The sequence below is a fragment of the Spermophilus citellus genome (genome assembly GCF_964194105.1).
Source record: "Spermophilus citellus genome assembly, chromosome: 7".
NCBI lineage: Eukaryota > Metazoa > Chordata > Mammalia > Rodentia > Sciuridae > Spermophilus > Spermophilus citellus.
This window is the reverse complement of record NC_138188.1, coordinates 25327620-25347262: the sequence shown is the minus strand read 5'-3', so window position 1 is coordinate 25347262 and position 19643 is coordinate 25327620. Positions and strand designations below refer to the sequence as shown.

At 43.3% G+C, this 19643-nt stretch overlaps 2 protein-coding genes across 7 annotated transcripts in view; both read left to right on the top strand.

Annotated features, from left to right (window-relative positions):
• Positions 1-9043, top strand: part of USP4 (ubiquitin specific peptidase 4) — a 50888-nt gene extending 41845 nt beyond the window's left edge. For all 5 annotated transcript variants that reach the window (XM_081302502.1, XM_081302499.1, XM_081302500.1 and 2 more), the window contains 6 exons: positions 2769-2839; positions 3492-3610; positions 4069-4218; positions 5667-5770; positions 7990-8078; positions 8460-9043. In XM_081302502.1, the coding sequence (XP_081158628.1) occupies positions 2769-2839; positions 3492-3610; positions 4069-4218; positions 5667-5770; positions 7990-8078; positions 8460-8621 (695 nt within the window). In that variant the 3' untranslated portion in view covers positions 8622-9043. The remainder of the gene's footprint in view (positions 1-2768; positions 2840-3491; positions 3611-4068; positions 4219-5666; positions 5771-7989; positions 8079-8459) is intronic.
• A 122-nt stretch (positions 9044-9165) lies between these two features.
• On the top strand, positions 9166-19545 carry LOC308653826 (uncharacterized protein C3orf62). Of its 2 annotated transcripts, XR_014023120.1 has the most exons (4): positions 9166-10468; positions 11498-11589; positions 12999-13540; positions 14007-19545. XR_014023120.1 is itself a non-coding variant. In XM_081302560.1 (3 exons), the coding sequence occupies exons 1-3, from the start codon at positions 9999-10001 to the stop codon at positions 13262-13264; spliced, it is 828 nt and encodes a 275-aa protein (XP_081158686.1). In that variant the 5' UTR covers positions 9166-9998; the 3' UTR covers positions 13265-19545. The 2 variants fall into 2 exon arrangements, 1 of the variants encoding a protein (XP_081158686.1); XM_081302560.1 differs by having other exon boundaries at positions 12999-19545.
• The last annotated feature ends 98 nt before the right edge of the window (positions 19546-19643 follow it).

The following is a 19643-nucleotide window of genomic DNA, read 5'->3' as shown; positions in this document are numbered from 1 at the left end:
TTTAATTTTATTTTATTTTGAGACATTTTCTAGCTAAGTTACCTAGGCTAGGATTGAATTTGTGATCCTTCTACTTCAGCCTTCTGAATTGTTGGAATTACAGTCATGTGCTACCATGCCCGACTACGAACTTCTTTTTGATCCAGAAAATGATCACAAAATACGATCCTCTGTATAAGATAGTCATGACCCACATAGATTCTCCATTGTTTGGAGCCTGTAATGGGACTGCTATACAGATGGAGAGAGGTATCTGTAATGTTTGTGATGCCTCCATGGTTATGGAGGGGAGCTACCATGCCTTTTGGCTTCCTTCATTGGGAAAGAAATTGACTGGTTAACTAGATGTCCTTGAACTAGCTAACTAGTTTGCTTCCTTCCTTCCTTCCTTTGATTCTTTTTTATTAGTTATATCTCCTTTTAATTTTAATTTTTTGGGGGGTTCGTACCAGGGATTGAACTCAGGAGCACTCAGCTACTGAGCCACATCCCCAGCCTTATTTTGTATTTTATTTAGAGACAGTCTCACTGAGTTGGATAGCGCCTCACCATTGCTAAAACTGACTTGGAACTTTCAATCCTCCTGTCTCAACCTCCTGAGGCACTGGGATTACAGGCGTGCACTGCTTCACCTGGCTTTATTTTAACATTTTTTAACAAACTGGGGATTGAAGAACCCAGGGCCTCACACATGCTATGCAAGTGCTCTGCTACTGAATTAGATACCCACCCCCCCTTATTTATTTTTTTTGTAAATTAATGTATTAATTAGGTGTATATGACAGCAGAATGCATTTTGATTCATTGTACACAATTGCAACACAACTTTTCATTTCTCTGGCTGTACACGATTAGGGTCACACCATATGTGCAGTCATACATGTATCTCGGGTAATGATGTCCATTTCATTCTACCATCTTTCCTGCCCCTATACCCCATCCCCGCCTCCCTCCCCTTTGCCCAAACTTCCTCCATTTTTCCCATGTCACACCTACCCCATCCCACCCCCGGCCCCCAGCCCCAATGGATCAGCATCCACTTTTTCGGCCTTTGGGTTTTTGGGATTGACTTACTTCGCTTAGCATGATATTCTCTAACTTCATCCATTTACCTGCAAATGCCATAATTTTATTCTCTTTTAATGCTGAGTAATATTCCATTATATACCACAGTTTCTAAGTCCTTTGGGTATACACCAAGGAGTGAGATAGTTGGGTCAAATTGTGGTTCCATTTCAAGTTTTCTAAGGAATCTCCATACTGCTTTCCAGATTAGTTGCATAGTTTGCAGTCCCACTAGTATTGTATGAGTGTGCCTGTTCCTCTACATCCTCACCGACATTTATTGTTGTCTGTATTTTTTTTTTAATATTTATTTTTTAGGTGTAGTGGGACACAATACCTTTATTTTATTTATTTGTTTTTATGTGGTGCTGAGGATCGAACCCAGGGCCTCACATGTGCTAGGCAAGTACTCTACCGCTGAGCCACAACCCCACATTACACAACCCCTATTGTCTGTATTCTTTTTTTTTTTTTTTTTTAGTTGTAGGTAGACACAATACCTTTACTTTATTTATGTAGTTCTGAGAATTGAATTCAATGCCTCATACATGCTAGGCAAGCACCCTACCACCCTATCCTACAACCCCAACCCTTCTCTGTATTCTTTTTTTTTTTTTTTTTTTTTTTTTTTTTTAATATTTTATTTACATTTTAGTTTTCGGCAGACACAACATCTTTGTTTGTATGTGGTGCCGAGGATCGAACCCGGGCCGCACCCATGCCAGGCAAGTGTGCTACCGCTTGAGCCACATCCCCAGCCCCAAAATTTTAATATTTTATTTTTTAGTTCTCGGCGGACACAACATCTTTGTTTGTATGTGGTGCTGAGGATCGAACCCGGGCCGCACGCATGCCAGGCGAGCGCGCTACCGCGGAGCCACATCTCCAGCCCCTCTCTGTATTCTTAATAACTGCCATTCCGACTGGTATGAGATGAAATCTCAAATGATCTCAAATGAGTAGTTTTGATTTACATTTCTCTAATTACTAGAGATGTTGAACATTTTTTCATATATCTGCTGATTGAATGTATATCTTCTCCCCCCTTATATCTATTTAAAAAAAAAAGCATCATTGAGATATTTTTGGATCTGTCTCTAGCTATCTGTACTTCTGTCATCTCTGCAACTTCATCCTCTGTAGTACAGAACCTTTCAGATTCTAGCCATCTCCTCAAGCTTCAATCTTTGATTCCTCAATTCAGTTTCCCCCACTTTTTCCCTCTTTCCCCCAAACAGTAGCCTGGAATCTGTCTGTAGGCAGTAAGCTGGGGACAGTGTAGGTGACTTTGTTTTCTGTCTCAGGGTCCTCTCTCCTCTGCCTGTGTCTTTGGAACCTATCTGTAGCACTGATGTGCCAAAGGCTTTGAGGGGTTGGGGTTTGGAAAGGCTGGTCCAAGTTCAGCCCTTATTCTTTCTTTCTTTTTTTTTTTTTTAAGTTGTAAATGGACACAATACATTAATTTTTTAAAATTCATTTATAAGTGATGCTGAGGATCAAACCCAGTGCCTCATATGTGTGAGGCAAGTGCTCTGCCACTGAGCCACAATCCCAGCCCCTTGGCCCTTATTCTTGACAGTGGACATTGGTGAATGAGCAGTGTTGCTGCTGCCTCAGTGAGGCCCTTCTCCCTTTGGTCACTTGGAGAGCCTCTCCCGTTGCTGGCCATTTTGCAATGAATGACACATTGGTCCCCTTTGCAGCTCGATCCACACTGGCCATCGACTGGGACAGTGAAACCCGGAGCCTTTACTATGATGAACAAGAATCTGAGGTAGGTCTCTAGGGGTTCATGGTCAGAAATACATGCTAGTTTCTGCTCTGGAAGTGTATTAGCTATATTCTTACCAGTTGGACAACAGTTTAACAAGGTGTGTTTTGTTTGTTTGTTTGTTTTTCTTTTATGGTGTTACTGGGGATTGAATTTAGGAGTGCTGTACTACTGAGCCCTTTTGATTTTGTTTCATTTTTATTTTGATACAAGGGCTTGCTAAATTGCCCAGCTTGGCCTAGAACTTGTGATCCTCTTTTCTCAGCCTCCTGAGATCCTAGGATTGCAGGCATTTGCCACTGCACCCAGCCAGCAAATTTAAGACCAAGGACAAAGCCGGGCTGAGTAGCCCATGCCTATAATCCCAGTGATTTGGGAGCTGAGGTAGTAGGATCACAAGTTCGAGGCTAGCCTGGGCAATTTAACAAGACTCTGTCACAAAATAAAAATAAGGGCTGGGGATATAACTTAGTAGTAGAATGTCCCTGGATTTAATCCCATTACAGCGGGGAAGAAGTGGGCAGCACCTAAGATTTCATTATTTCATATTCAGAGGCTCCAGAAGTATATTCTAGGAAGAGCCTCTCATAGGCCTTTATGTTTTGACTCAGTAAGATCTTGTTTCCCCTGCAGAACTAGCACTTTTTTCTTACAGGCCTATGACAAGCACATGAGCATGCTGCAGCCTCAGAAGAAGAAGAAGACTGCAGTGGCCCTGAGAGACTGCATTGAACTCTTCACCACCATGGAGACCCTTGGGGAGCATGACCCCTGGTATGTACCTTCTCACTCTCAGGGCAGGGCCACCTCTGTGCTCCAGAATCTGAGACCTGCTGGTATCTGTACCCAACACCTTTTACTGGGGCTGGGGATGTGGCTCAAGTGGTAGCGCGCTGGCCTGGCATGCGCGAGGCACTGGGTTCGATCTTCAGCACCACATACAAATAAATAAAGATATTGTATCCACCTAAAATTAAAAAAAAAAAAAAATCTTTTACGTGCACATGCCACTTTTTCACATGGCCAGCCCTATAACATAGCCCTTCTGTTTGGGTTGTGTTTTCCAGACTAAGAAAGCCATTGGCCTGTTTTGGAAGGCAGGTCCTTGCCCAAAATCTGTCCTTAAGAATAGCAGCTATTGTGGTATTACAGCTGTGTCCCCAGCATGAGTACCCAGGTAGCAATGGCTCCCCTCATCCCCTGCTAAGCAGAGACTTCTCTTTTCTCTTCAGGTACTGTCCCAATTGTAAGAAGCACCAGCAGGCCACAAAGAAGTTTGACCTGTGGTCCTTGCCCAAGATCCTGGTAGTCCATCTCAAACGTTTCTCCTACAACAGATACTGGAGGGATAAGCTTGATACAGTTGTGGAATTCCCAGTCAGGTGAATCCCTATGACTGAAGTGTTAGGAAAAATTTAGAAACATGCAGGAAATATGGACATTGATTTACTGAGAGGTTTGTTACCAAAGACTTTTCTGAATTAGGATGTATGTTGTTGGGCTTTGGGAGGTAGACTTTGATTGTAGTAATTGCTCCCCTCCCTATCCTCCCATGGGAAAGAGACTCCAGTAGAAGCTCTTCCCTAGACTTGGGGGGCTGCTAATTCTCTGTTACTCTTGGTCCCCCTCTCAAATCCCTGAGGCCACTTAACTGGCCTTTCCCAGTCCATCATTGGTCCCAAGGAGCCTGGCCTCAGCAGTGGCAGTACAGCATAGTGGTACCTCTATTAACAGGGGCAAGGTGGTCAGAGGGCAATCTGCAGAGAGACCTGGATGATTGTTGGGGCTTCAGGTAGGGTGCAGACCTGCTACAGTCCTGTTTCTGAGGGACTAGCTATCTTCTCAGGTCCCCTCAGGACCCAGGGTATTAACTGTAACTAAGACAGGAAAGCAAGCCAACCAGATAGGTTAAAAATGCTTTCTGGAGGAAAAGGGTAGGGTAGGTCCTTAAAATATAGGAACAATGTCCATGTGAGAATCTAGTGGTGGGTAATGAGTATTTGTTGTAAAATTCTTATCTTTTCTTTACTTGAAAAATTTCAGAATGAAGTGTTTTAAGTCCATGCATGGTAAACACATGCCTGTAGTCCCAGCTTCTCAGGAGAATGAGGTGGGAGGATTATTTGAGCCTAGGAGTTAGACCAGCATGGGCAACATAGCAAGACCCTATCTGAAAAACAGAATAAGATGTTGTAGGAAAAAAAGCTTTCTGAGGACTGTTTTGGTATTTGGTTTAAATGACCATGGCACCAATTGTAATTCTGTTATTAATAACCACTTCTTCCTAGTTGCTGAAGTCCTCTTGTCTATCTCCAGACCCTCACCTTCCATTTGGTCTGGTGGCAGTTACCCAGGAGGCTTCTCCTAATTTCTGGCCTGAATATGTCAGTGGTCAGAGCACAAAGTCCAGGGCTCCTCTGCCATAGTCTTTTCATTTATTTCTTCTCTCTTTCTCTCTCTCTCTCTCTTTTTGGGGGGGGTTGGGTGGGCTGGGGGAGGGGTTCCGGGAATTGAACTAAGGGCACTCAACCACTGAGCTACATCCGCAGTACTGTTTTTGTATTATATTTAAAGACAGGGTCTCACTGAGTTTCTTAGTGCCTCACTGTTGCTGAGGCTGACTTTGAACTCATCAGCCTCCTGCTTCAGCCTCCTGAGCCCCCTGGGATTACAGGCATGCAGTATCACGCCTGGCTATTTCTTCTCAAATAGTTTTTTTGAGTGTCTCTCTTATGTTCTGGCCAGTTAGATGAAAGAGATTGCTGGGTTGCTCTGACCTCTTTTTCGGAGTTTAAAATATTTAAGAGCTATTCTTGTGTTTTGTTCTTAGATCTCTGAACATGTCTGAGTTTGTCTGTGACTTGTCAGCAAGGCCTTACATGTATGACCTCATTGCTGTGTCTAATCACTATGGAGCCATGGGGGTTGGCCACTGTAAGTATTGGTAGCTGCTTCCTTCTGAGATGTTGGCTTGTGTAGTTCTGCAAGCTTCAGGCTACATGCTTTTTCAACACCATTGCTTCACCATGCTTTTTGTTTTGTTTTTAAAAATTCTTAATTTTTTTTTTAAATATTTATTTTTTAGTTATCGGCGGACACAACATCTTTGTTTGTATGTGGTGCTGAGGATTGAACCCGGGCTGCTCACATGCCAGGCGAGCGCGCTACCGCTTGAGCCACATCCCCAGCCCAAATTCTTAATTCTTTAATTCAGTAACTCTTGTTTCTGGGAATTTATCCTAAGGAACTGATTTGACATTAGAGGAAGCTTTATGCCCAAAGATGTTCATCTCTTTATAACAGTGAAAAGTTAATAGCTGCCTTGGTGATCAACAGTTGGCACTATTGTCCATCTACTTGATAAAGGAACTCATAGCCATTTCAAAATAAAATTAATAACATGGGGGAAATGGACTGTGTAAATGAAAACTGCTACATAAAATTATATCATTACAAAAGGTGGAATTACAACTATGTGAAGTTAAAAAACAAAATGTTATTGGGGGTTGAGACTGGAAGGAGAGACACTGAATTGTTTATTCCACCCCCCCTTTTTTTTTTGCTTTACTTTATGTCTCAAAAATTTTTTTTTAAAATATTTTTTAAGGGCTGGGGATGTGGCTCAAGTGGTAGCGCGCTCGACTGGCATGCGTGCGGCCCGGGTTCGATCCTCAACACCACATACAAACAAAGATGTTGTATCCACTGAAAACTAAAAAAATAAAAATAAATAAATATTAAAAAAAAATTATTTTTTAAATATTTTATTTATTTGTATGTGGTGCTGAGAATCTATCCCAGTGACTCACGCATGCCAGGCAAGCATGCTACCACTGAGCCACACCCCAGCCCTATGTCTCAAAATTTCTAAAACATGTAGGTTTAGTTTTAAAATTAAACTTATGTTTTGTTACTTGTTTATGGGAAATGCTATTGAAATAGAAGTGAAGAGTTGGATTTCCTTACATTTCTGTCTACTACATGTGCATTGGGCTGCCAACACACCCAGTATTAGGTCCCCAAGACATAATTCCTTGGAAAGGGTCAGTTCCGTTTATACTTATACTAGATTATAGAACTACCCTTATCTTTTAAATTTTCTCCCTGTACTAATAAAATATAGAAATTGGCCTGAAAGTCTGCTCTCTCTAGTAGTAGTAGTTGTAGTAGTTGTAGTAGTAGTAGTAGTAGTAGCAGTAGTAATAGTAGTAATACTGGGGATTGTACCCAGAAATACTTTACCCACTGAGTTATATCCCCTATTCTTTTTGTTCTGTTTTGAAGGAGGGTCTTACTAACTTGCTGAGGCAGGCCTGAAACTTGAAATCCTTCTGCCTTAGTCTCCCAAATAGCTGGGATTATAGCATGTGCCACTGCTCCTAGCCTGGCCCTCCATTCTTACCATATCACCTTCTAGCTTCAAATGCCTGCTCAGTCTCCAGCCCTCATGTTTGCATTCTATTGCATCAGAAGGGGGGGTGGGGGAGGCAGACATCCCAGAATCCATATCAACTCTTTTTTTTTTTTTTAAGTGTTTTTTTAGAGAAAGAATTTCTTAATATTTATTTTTTAGTTTTCGGCAGACACAACATCTTTGTATGTGGTGCTGAGGATCGAACCCCGGGCCGCATGCATGCCAGGCGAGCGCGCTACCGCTTGAGCCACATCCCCAGCCCCCCCCATCAACTCTTCTACATACATTTCATTGAGTATAACTGAGTCATACTGCTCCGTATAGTGTAGGAGAGGCTGGGAAAATAAAATTTTGCATGTTTGAAAATCGGGCCCTGTCAGTAATTTTAAAACTTTATTTTATTAGTTTACTTTTTTATGTGGTGCTGAGGATTAAACCCTGTGCCTCACACATGCTAGGCAAGCATTCTACCACTTGAGCCACAACTCCAGCCCCATCCATTAGTAATTTTTGATCATGTTATATATCCTGCTGTTCTATAACTTGCTATTTTTCCTTACAATTAATTTTGACATCTGCTTAAGTTTCTCTGTTCAAATATATTCATTTTTAACTGCTATTTTAAAAAAACAAAAGACACAAACTGTAAACTTTTTAATTTCAGTGCTATTTATTTATTTAGTGCAAGCCTAGTAAACTATCCAGTTGACTCTTTAGTATTTTGTTTATTACTTGACAGACACTGCATATGCAAAAAACAAACTAAATGGAAAATGGTATTACTTTGATGATAGCAACGTGTCCCTGGCCTCTGAGGACCAAATTGTGGTGAGTATGCTGACTGGATTGATTCTGTCTCTGGACTTAATGGATTAAAGTTGAGAAGGGTAGCTCTCAGGCTTGTTGGTTACCTAATCATTCTCATGTGACAGGGGGAGCTGGGTGTGGTAGAGTTGACCTGCCCTTTGTTTAGGATCCTTTCTAAAGGAAAAGCTCAACTTTCCTCAAGGCTCTATGCCATAGGGTACCCACCATTCCCCACTGGCCTGGCAGGAGCCAGCTTCAGGTAATAGTCCCTTCTTAGTCATCTCTGTATGGATATCCAGAGCAAGATGGTTGATCTTTGAGAGTGTTGAATAGTGAGAAATAACCTGGGACAATGGGTAATTTTACCAACCAGTGGATGGATTCTCCCCTCTTGTGTTTCAGACAAAAGCCGCTTATGTGCTGTTCTACCAGCGACGGGATGATGAGTGTTATAAGACACCTTCACTCATCAATTTTCCTGGTTCCTCTGATGGAGGGACCAGGCCAAGCAGCTCACAGCAAGGTTTGGGGGATGATGAGGCTTGCAGCATGGATACCAACTGATGCTGACTCAGCAACCCTGCCTCCCCACAGAACCCAGCATCCCCCAGGAGAATGTCTTTGGCACTTGGAAAACTGCTTGCGTTCAATTTAAAAAGCCAGATGAGGAAATTCCCTTCTTTTTTGAGCAGAAGACAAAAAAAGACCCTGTTTGCTCAGAAGGATTGTCAAGAGCCTGAATTATTTTTCTTTTTAAACAGGTGGTGAGATAAAGCCTGTGGAACTGAAAGTGGGAGGTGGGTGGGGGCGCACAATGGAGTATGTCTGATGGATTCCAAAGAATGGAGACAAACACACTGTAATTGAATATGGTGCAGCCATGAAGACCCACTTGCAGGGCTGCTGTGAGCTCCTGGATATCTGGTTCTGGTACCCATACTGGTCACCCCAGTAGTCTGGCCACAGTAAACCGAGCCTCAAGTAAACTTGATGTTGTCCATTTGTCCTTTGCTGTTCCCTGAGATGGGTTTATAATTTTCTAAAATTAGCACTGAAGCCCATTTGTTTCTCTTGAGTCGTTTTGGAATTTCCAGCTTTCCTTCTGATATGAAAATACTTAGTATTGAGGTCTGTCAACCTCCTGTGGAACCTAGCAGTTATGTTTTGTCCCCCACTATCTTTGATGAATTGAGACAGATTCTGTGTGGAACTTTTATCAGACACCCCTTAAAGAAGTCTCTTCACAAAACTGCTGAGTACAGTATCCAGTTGTTTGTCCATGTTGACTTGAGAACAGAACCTTCATGGGAATTTGTTAAGCCTGGAAAAGGGCTCTCATTCAGTGGTTTTGAGTAATGCATTTTCATAATAGGCCTTTCCAGACCTGGTTTTCTCCCTGACCCTTCTGGAAACCCCACAATTGGCCGCTTGCCCCCATTCTGGTGTCCTACATTATCCTGCCTCCCTCTGTGTACCAGGCCTTTGCTGCCCCTGCTGGCCACAAGGGTTTAAAGAACATTGTAGTCCGGGCTTTTTTGTCTGACCTTTAACCTAATCTGTGGGGGTTGGGACCGCTGGCTTCGGGCACGCGCGGTCCAGCACGCGCGGTCCAGCACGCGCAGTGACCGTTGAGGGCTGTGGTGTTTCCGCGCTGCTCGGTGAGGATAGGGCTGGAGCTTCTGAGTCCCATGGCCTGTTGGAGCAGGGGCAGGGCAAACGGGTGGGCTATGGTGGCATAGACTTGGGGGAGAAGTGTGGGAGGCTGGGGAAAGTGACAGGGAATGGTTGTGGGGGTGCGTCCCTCCCAAGAGCCATGGCAGGAGGGAGGCGGAGCTGGTGGGGGTCTTCCCACTCGGTCCTGTAGCCTGGGATAACCCCAAGGAAGGTGTGGCAAGATCCCCTTTCAGGCTGATTGGCAGCCTCCTCTGTACCCTCATTCTCATGTTACTCTGTGCATTTCCAATGTATTACATAATAAAGACATGGTCCCTTTTAGGGGAAATGTCTGAAAAACTAAGAAGATGCAGAAAGGAGCTGACCGCAGCCATTGACCGGGCCTTTGAAGGAGTCAGTCATTCCCAGGAGTGCACAGGCCTGCAGAGGCTAGAGCCAGGTGCCACATCGCTTTCCTTCTCCCTACCTATGCACAGGCTTCTCTGTAGAGGACACCCTCTGGCAGCCTGCTCCTCTACTGCCCTGTTTGCTGCTGCCCCTTGTGCTTCTGAGAACGAGAACCCTGCCTTTGTGCCATACCATGTCCCTGTTAATGCAAAACCACATGCTTTATGCCCCAAAAGAAAACCTCTGGCCAGCAAGGAAAATGTGTTGATGCACTCCTCCATTTTGGCACCTGAAAGACCGTTTTGGAGAGCTGCAGGAGATGGGGAAAACTGGAGAAAAGAAAGTTTAAGGTGATTCTGATTTGATAGTTTAATAACTACAATTAAGAAGATTCTTGTTTCTGAAAAAATTGTTGAAGATCCTAGAGTCAATTCATGCCTACTCTTCGGATTTGCAGGACTATTTGGGAAGCTCACAAATATTCTCTAGAATTTAGCCCAGAAAACAAGTTATATGTGTATGTGTTTTGGTTGAGGGCCTGGTTGTCAATTCTGGATGTTAAACCAGTCATGGAAATGACTTTGCAGTACTCAAAGGAGTAATGAATGTTAAAATTTTTAAAATGACCTCGTTTTTTTTTTATGCTGAAGAAACAAAAATCTTAATCCTAAATTTTTTTAATTCCATGTTGTGTTTGAACTTGGGGTACTAGAACCTTTAATACCTTCTTTTGTCTACATTAGGGAGAAGTTGAATCAAAGGCTGGACCCTACTGGGCCCTACTTCCTAGTGTTGTCTTTGCTTCTGCTCCCCTACACTACCCTGAAGTCTTTGAACTGTCACCAGGTTAAGTCTCCCCTAGATTTCTCAAACTGCCTGGTCCCAAGCACCTTGACTTTGAGCAGGGCTAACCATATATGCTGGGTTCAGTGCCTTAAACCTGTAATCCCAGCAGGTTGGGAGGCTGAGGCAAGAAAATTGTACAAATTCAAGGCCAGCCTGGAAAATTTAGCAAGATTCTGTTTCAAAAAATTCAAAAGACTGGCAATGTTGCTCAGTGGTAGCACACCCCTGGGATCAGTACCCAGTACTGAAAGGGTGGAAAAAAAGTCCTGCCATCTTGGCTGCCCAGTGGAATAAAAGCTAAACTCCTCAAGTATTTGTATTGATGTTCATAAGCATTAATGCAGACTGTGATGCTTGTGAGTCATTATGATAATGCTATTAGTCAATTTCTTCACTGATTAACAGACTGATTATTCTGTAATCACAGCATAAATGACAATTTAAAGTCAACAGTAATCTAACATTTTCCCCTCCAATATTTTCTTGAAAGAGGATCTAATTCCCCACCTTTTTCCCCCCTCCTGGGGCTACAGGAAAGATATGGAGAGAGATTTGAAAGTTGACTCAAACATGCCGCTCAACAATTCTAGCCAAGAAGTCACAAAGGATCTGCTGGATATGATTGGTGAGTACAGAGGGTTGGGCCATCGTCTTCTTGGGAGAATAGGTCCTTTATGCAGGCAGAGGGCCCATATGTCTTAGAGGGAGTTGGGTGATAAGAACTTTTCATTTTCCATATTTGGTGGATTTGTTCTACTCACAATAGACTCTGCATAGAGCAGCAAATTAGTCAAACCCTCTCCCTTTCTTCACAGAACTGATAACCTAGTGAGGTCACACGTCAATCAGGTCATTTCATAAATGTCTAATTATTGAGTCCCTGAAGGCAAAGGATGCCAGCCTCCATGACTTGGTCCTTGAGCTTAGATCCGAAGTAAACAGGACATAGGCAAAGAGGAAGAGAGAGGGGCTGGGGATGTAGCTCAGTGGTAGAGCACTTGCCTGGCACATGTAAGATACTGGGTTTGTCCCCATCACCACATAAAAATAAATAAATGAAAATAAAGGTACTGTGTCCATTTACAACTAAAAATTTAAAGGAGGAGGAGGAGGAAGAGAGAGGAGTCCAGCTGAGTAAAAAAAGATTTGACGCCAAAAGCTCTCCTGTACTTCCCCCCACCCAGAGAGAGTCACTGTTAACATAATAGTATACAGTTTGTCAGACATGCTTTCTAACACTGGGTATTGAAACCAAGAGTACTTTACCACTGAGCTATGTCCCCGGTCCTTTTATTTTTTAATTTTGAGACAGGGTCTCTACATTGCCAAGGAAGGATCTCACTAAATTTCTGAGACTGATTTTGACCTTTGCCATACTTCTTCAACCTCTTGAGTTGCTGGGATTATAGACATGTGCCACTGTGCCTGGCTGTATGACTTTTTAAATGATTCATATTACACAGTGGACAAATAGTTCTAGTTAAGGGGTGTATAGTCTTGAGTGCTGCTTGAAGCTGATCTCCAGGTTATGAAGGATGGGAGGGAAGCCTGACAGAGGGGTGGTACTCACCTTAGGCTATAAAACCTCGGCCAGCCTGTGACTTAGTGGACTAAGTCTCCTACAGTAGCCCCAGGAGATAACTGAAATCATCACTGCCTCTGCCCACCATCTCCTTGGCCCTCACCAGCAGCAGGCAGCATTTTGATTCCCCTGAAGACCTTTTTTGTTTCACACCATGTCTTTTCATCTGTATTAGGGAGTTCCCTGAGAGCCAAGACAAGTGTGTGCATTTCTATGTCTTTCCACTTAAAACTTAGGAACTGGCAGTTAGTTGGGGATGGATAAACGTTTGTGTCTGAAAGGAATACACCAAGCCCACCTTACTTTGGCATTCAGTCTGGCAACCTGTCTGCCCTGGGGTAAGAATGCCCAGCTCTGCCCAATCTCTCACACTTGTGGTTTTTAACTGGTGCCTGAAATGTCTTTAGAAACCTCTCCTTGGAATTGTAAAGCTGAGTGTTTTTATCTTTAAGACCATACAAGCATCCGAACTATTGAAGAATTGGCTGGAAAACTAGAATTTGAAAATGAATTAAACCGTATGTGTGGTCACTGCCAAGATTCACCCTTCAAGGAGGAAGCCTGGGCCCTGCTTGTGGACGAGAGCCCTCAGAAGTCCTCAGATGTAGACACTGGCAGCCTTAAGCAGGCTTTTGATGATCAGAATATTGTCGAGACTGTTCTGGATTTGGAAGAGGACTACAACTTGATGACCTCTTTTAAATACCAAATTGAGTAAGGAGAGTTGCTTTTAGCTTTGATTCTTTACAGTAGAGGCTGCCATCAAGTACTCTATGCAGAAGCAGCCACAGTGATCATCAGGAGCTGCATTTTTAGAGGGCCAGCAGAAGCTGAATTACCACACCCTTTTTTAAACTTCAGTTGTGTCCCTTTTTGGGCTGAGAGCCCAGTTTTTGTATTCTGTTGCTTTGAGATATTTCATATTTTTTTTTTTTACTCAGTGTTTTGAAAGTGTTTTGTTTTTGATTAATATTCAGTATACCTAGTCCTAAAGGTAGGTATGGGTTGCATCTCTGCTGCATCTCTTGGTATTCTTTATTTCCTGGGCCCTTGAAAAAGTATGGGAGCTATATCCAGAATGGGCTTTGTACAACCCCTGGTACCAGCCCACCCCTAGGCCAGCTCAGCCTATGCAGAAGAATCCGCAATAAGCTAGACCTTGGTGTGGATGCTCTGATCCCCTTACATATTTGGCTCCCCTTGCACACATAGCTCCCTGTTTCTTACATATGCCCCATGGCCTCTTCATGTCCCAAACTACCTGCTCAGTTCAGAGAGTAGCCTCTTCGAGGTTTCTTTCTGGCGGCAGAGTTGCTGGCAGATTCCCTCCTAACAGGATGTTCCCATGAGGCCTCCCTACCATGTACCCCCACACAGACACCTGGGCCCCAGATGAGGGTAGGAGGAGAGGGATAGATACAGGATCTGTACCTACATCTCATCCATCCATCCCTCTGCAGGTCTGGCTACCATGGGTGGATTCCATGGCAGTGACCCTGCTGGGCCAAGACAGGGCAGTGAATGAAGGAAGGGCCAGGCTCCTGCACTCCGAGGTCAGCCTAACAGCAAAAGCATAGCAGGGCTGAACTCCGATGCCACCCACCCCTAGAAAAAAAAGACATCACCAGAAATTATTTACACAAAATTTTAAAACCATGTTGTCTTCTCAGGAAAACTAATAAACTGTTGGGCAAGTTTTTATATTTCCCAGAAACTGAGTCTCAGGGACATGCCTATCTTCCCAGCTAATAAGGGAAGATGGGACTGGGGAGGCTGGCACTGTGTTGAACAGATCAGAACTTGGGTAAAGGCTGGTGGCTGAGTAACTGCCCACTAAGTCAGCTTCTAGGCCAGTGACCCTGGAATAGGTCTAATTAGCAGGCTACAGTCACATACTTTCACCACAAATCTGGTGATTCTTTGGGCTTGAAGGCAGAGATCACAGACACACTACCCACTCCTTAGTAGAGCTCAGCCCAGCACCTGACTGTGCCCTCAAAACTATGGTGCAGCTGGACTCTGGCCACTTTGTACTTTTGGCCTCCCTAGTGGGTGTTCATTTGTTGCCACCTACTTATAGCCACTGGCACTGCCCTGCTTGGGGCAGGAGAAGAGGACAGGCTAGCTAACCAGAGGCTCTTCTTAGGCTACTTGCCACTCAGTGCCTACAGAAGGCAGCATGCTCGATAAGCACTCACAGCCTATGGAGTTGGAGGTCAGGTTCTTAGTGCTCACAGCATCCTTGGCTGCCCTTGCTTAGGTGAAGAATGAATGATCTGAATAGATGTCAGGCCATTTAATTTCATAAAAGCAGATCTCAAACCAGCACATATGAATACTCATAGAGGAGGAGGAGCTCAATTACCTTACCCTACCTCCTTACCCCCCTACCACCTCTTATGGTTGAGCTGGACTTAGTGACTTTTTCCCAATACCTAAAGGAAAGAAAAATTGTAAAGGTACAGTGAGAAGCCTGAAGGCACCACCTTAACCAAGTGATTTAACATCAATGGTGTCATGTGGATGTTACACATAACCCAACAGGAGTTGGAGTGCTTCACCTTATGGTATTCACCAAAACCTATATCCCCACCCAGTGCGTAACCATGAGACAAATGTCAGATAACTAAAATTGGAGGACATGCTACAGGATCCCCTTGGCCAGAACTCAAGTCAAGGTCATGGAAAACAAGGACTCAAAAACTCTCACAAATAAGTAGGTACTAAAGAGAGACAATGACTAAACAAAATGTGCAATTCTGGACTGCATCCTAGAACAGAAAGAGGACATTAATAGAAAAACTGATGAAATCCAAATAATGTCAAAACGTCAATTTCCTAGTTTTGACACACATACCACAGTTCTGTAAGATGTTAGCCCTGGTGAAAGGTATATATGAGCTCATATCTTTGTCAATTTTTCTGTAAGTCTAAAATTATTCCAAATTTTTAAATGTTTTTAACAAAAAATTGCAATAGATCCCAGGTCTTTGAGAATATGTATGATCAAAACCCTGTTATGAGGGGCAATAAGGAGTATAGTCTTTTTTGTATTTTCTAATTTATCTGTAACCTGTATCACCTCTGTAAAAAGAAATTAAAGCTTTTTGGTTTTGCTTTTTCATGGTCTAGGGATAAAACCTAGGGTTTTGTATGAACAAGCTAAGCTAGTGTTCTACCACTGAGCTCCATTCCCAGCCCTAAAGTTGTTTTTACAATCAACTAGCCATGGGTATCCTCATCAATACCTGCCAGACCCAATCAGCCCAGTATCTAAGTACTGGGTAGAAAGTCATGGGGTCACAACAGGAGGCCTTGGCAACACTGTTGTAACAAGGGGGCTCCCTTCCTTGAGGGTGCTGGATCTTTAGGTTGGGTGCACTAGGATTCAGAATAATTTTTTTTGGGGGGGGCGGGGGAAGTTACACCAGGGATTGAACTTGGGAGCACTCAACTGCTAAGCCACATCCCCAGCCTTATTTTGTATTTTATTTAAAGACAGGATCTCACTAACTCCTTGCCATTGCTGAGGCTAGCTAGCTTTGAACTCACCATCCTCCTGAGCCACTGGGATTACAGGTGTGTGCCACAGCACCCAGCTCACAAAGCAATTTCTTAGGAGCTCAATTAACTGATTCAGGTCTGATCCATCCCTAGGCAGGGCATTGCAGAGGAGGAAGTGGCTCCTGCTCATGGTGATCAAGATCTAACTATAGAAAACTTCAATGAGAAGATTTGAAAAATTTTTTTCTTTCTGCCTAGGGTGGAGATTGTGGCCCTTGGATATGAGGACCCAACCCAAGGAGGGGGAGGAAGGAGGGTTCAGGCTCTCCCCTGGCCAGAAGACAGGTATACTTCTATTTTAAGAAAGGCTTTATATGAAAATTGCAGATTACCAAATAGGTAATTCATCCTAGGATCCCAGAACAAGGGACTTTTTCTCACTGTAGGAATAGCTATTGGGCCATGCAGGTTGAAGCATGAGCCTCTGACATGCCAGTCTCCAGATTAGCACTTGGGCTCCTCATCTCCCTATTGACATCCACTCCTGCCATTGCATCCCTGGTTCTCTGATGTGCTCCAAGGAGACCTTCCTACATTTGTCATCCACATCAATATTATGGGCAGATGTGTGCTCAACTTCTCAGAACAGATATGGGGAGTTCTTCAGGAATTTAACTGGAGCAGAGATAGATGCCTAGAACATATAATTTAATAAAACTTCCTTAGGTTTTCAGGGAGCTAGGACCAAAGCATTCTCAAGGAGATATGATAGTTGACCTTGATCATGTCTGAGAAACTCTTAAATGTTTTACATTACTGGCTTCCCTCCCTGCAGTTCATCTTGGCAAGCCAAACAATCACTGAATTGTTTCCGTGGAAACACCAAACTGTAATTTGTATTACCAGAATCAAAATAGAAGCAAGGCAGATTGAAGAATAAATAGGAGCTTTGGAACCTGCAAACTGCAAGTTTAAATTACAGCACAAAGCATATGAGAATCTGGGCCCATCTAAGTCTATGAAGATCCCGTGGCCACATCCCACCAGTATGTCAAAGTCACTATAAACCAACTTTATTATAAGCAGATTGATAAAATTCATAAACAAGTAAATACTTAAGGTAGGAGTTCGTCTGTAGAGGCTCCTAGAAAGGAAAAGCTGAAGGGCTGGAGGGGAAGGCTGAGGAAGGAATGACACAACAAGGAAAGAGGACAAGGAACAAGGACAGGAATAAGACAAGAATGAAGTCCAGTAGGGGCAGAGAGAGACAGTTGAGAGCTAGAAACTATAACCTTGACCTCATCCTATCCAAATGGCACATGGATCTGTTCTAGACTCAGAACTCTTGCCAGGTAAGCACCAGGACACTTTTAGCATGCCTTTTTCTGTATGCTAGAGAGACAGCACCACTGGGCACTGGAACCTATATTCTCATCTCCAAGTCTCAGGATTCCTCTTGCTCTGCCTCCTACTCCCCTCAGTTGGAGAATGGCCAACCTGCCCTGGCTTGGTGGCATTCTCCTGGACCCTTTCAATCCCAGAGAAGATTCCAAAGGGGTCAGGAGAGCAGACAGTATGGGGGCCTATCCTTTATCTTTGTACCCTGTAATAAACCAATAGAACAGGAACACCATCCTGCTCCCAGTGGACTTGTGAGCCGATAACATTCCAGAAAGACTGATGAAGAGGATTTGCAAAAGGGGCCTAACTCAGGTCAATCTCACCTGAAATAGCTAGACACCTGTCTGTCGTCAGAATGATACTGCTCTGAGTTACAAGATGCTTAATATGGTAGCAAAAAACAATGAAAGAGTCATGCAAAGAAGGGGATGCTTGGGAAGCCAGTGCACCTGATCATAGATAATTATTGAAAAGGCTGTGTTGTGTCATCCTGAGACCATTTCAGGTTCTGGCAGTTTTCTTTCTCCTTGGAATTGGTGGAAGAACATTAATATTTAGGTTCTAGCTAAATATTTACAGAAGGAACAAAATTTTACTCAGGAAATCTGACAATGGATCCCAACCCTAGTGTGGAAGGACTCTATCCTAGGCTGTCTGGAAAATGCCTGATTTGATCAAGAATTTTGGCCTAAGGCCTGGTATAAAGAAATTTCAAAACTACCCAAACTTTGTAGGACTCAGTTCACTAATATTTTTGAGGACAGGGAAGCCATTGTGTTCTGGATATTTGGGTGAGAGAAGTTATTAGGAGACAGAAATGGACATCTTGCAGAAGACCCCTCATCAGGAGCCCTTTGGAAGCTTCCAGAGGCAAACAAGAAACGCTGGGCGTGGTGGTGCATGCCTGTAATCCCAGCAACTAGGGAGGCTGAGGCAGAGGATCATGAGTTCAAACAGCCTCAGAAACTTAGCAAGGCCCTAAGCAAATCAATAAGAGCTGGGGATGCGGCTCAATGGTCAAGTGCCCCCGAGTTCAATCCCTGGCACCAAAAACAGACAAAAACACAGAAAAGGGGAACTGCAAACAAATGCTATAGAAAGGCTGTACTTTTCAAGGAACTGTTTGCATAAGTACTTATTAAGTGTGTACTAGTGTCAGGCATTCTCCTGAATACTGGGGACACAGCAGGGACAGGGAAGATACTGCTCTTTTGGAGTTAATATTCTTGTGCAAGGCAAATGAAACACAAATACACAAATTAACACATAATTTCAGATGGCACACTGAGACAAAACAGTGTAATGGGAGGTGAGTAGGGAGGTCATGAACAGCTTTTCTATAGATGACATTTAAATTGATCCTGGAATGTCAATCAGGTGCTGCAGTTAGCTTCATTTTTATTCTTGGTTGTATATGCAGTTGTAACAGAGGGAGGAGCCTGTGGGAGGCTCTCAGGCTCTGGCCCATAGACCACCCACCTACCACCTCCACCTATGTAGCTAGAAGCATATGAAGAGCCAAAAATGATGCATGCTCCAGGGACATGCCTGGGCTGTGTCACGCTCACCAAGTCTGGCAGGAATCACAGAAGTTAATTAAGAAGAAAAAAAGGCCTTAGGAATAAAATTAAGAAACAGAATATCCTTTCCTGATGATCAGCAAAGACAAACAGTGTAATTTTAATTAACCTAGCTTTGTTAGGATATAAGTTTATTGCTCATCCTACAAAAACACCTAACTTGTGGAACACTGAATCACTCCGAACTTTGACTTCAGTACACCAAGTGAAATACTTCTGAAGAAATACAGAGTATCATAACTCATAGCAGAATCAAAGAACAGAGTATCCTTCTTTGGCATTCTCAAGTTAGACCCTTCAAGAAGGCCACTGTTGCTGAGCATGGTGACAGAGGCCTGTAATCCTAGCTACTGCAGAGACTAAGGCAGGATTGCAAATTTGAAGGCCAGTTTTGGCAATTTAGCAAGACAGTCTAAAAAAATACAAAAGGCTGGGGATGTAGCTCAGTAGTAGAGAACACCTGGGTCCAATTTTCAGTACTGGGTGGGGGCAGAAGGACCACAGTCAAAAATACTGATGGTGTTCTCTCATTAGGGTCTCAACTTTGAATTAAAATGACTATATATTAAACTGTTCAATTTAGAGTATAGGGCCATCTTAACACTTAATAGG

Bases quoted from the DNA above. Each gene is read 5' to 3' on its own strand.
- LOC308653826 (XM_081302560.1), top strand. From the start codon at position 9,999: ATGTTACTCTGTGCATTTCCAATGTATTACATAATAAAGACATGGTCC. The intron at 10,469-11,497 runs GTGATTCTGATT...CTGGGGCTACAG, and splicing joins TGGAGAAAAGAAAGTTTAAG to GAAAGATATGGAGAGAGATT. The intron at 11,590-12,998 runs GTGAGTACAGAG...TTTATCTTTAAG, and splicing joins GGATCTGCTGGATATGATTG to ACCATACAAGCATCCGAACT.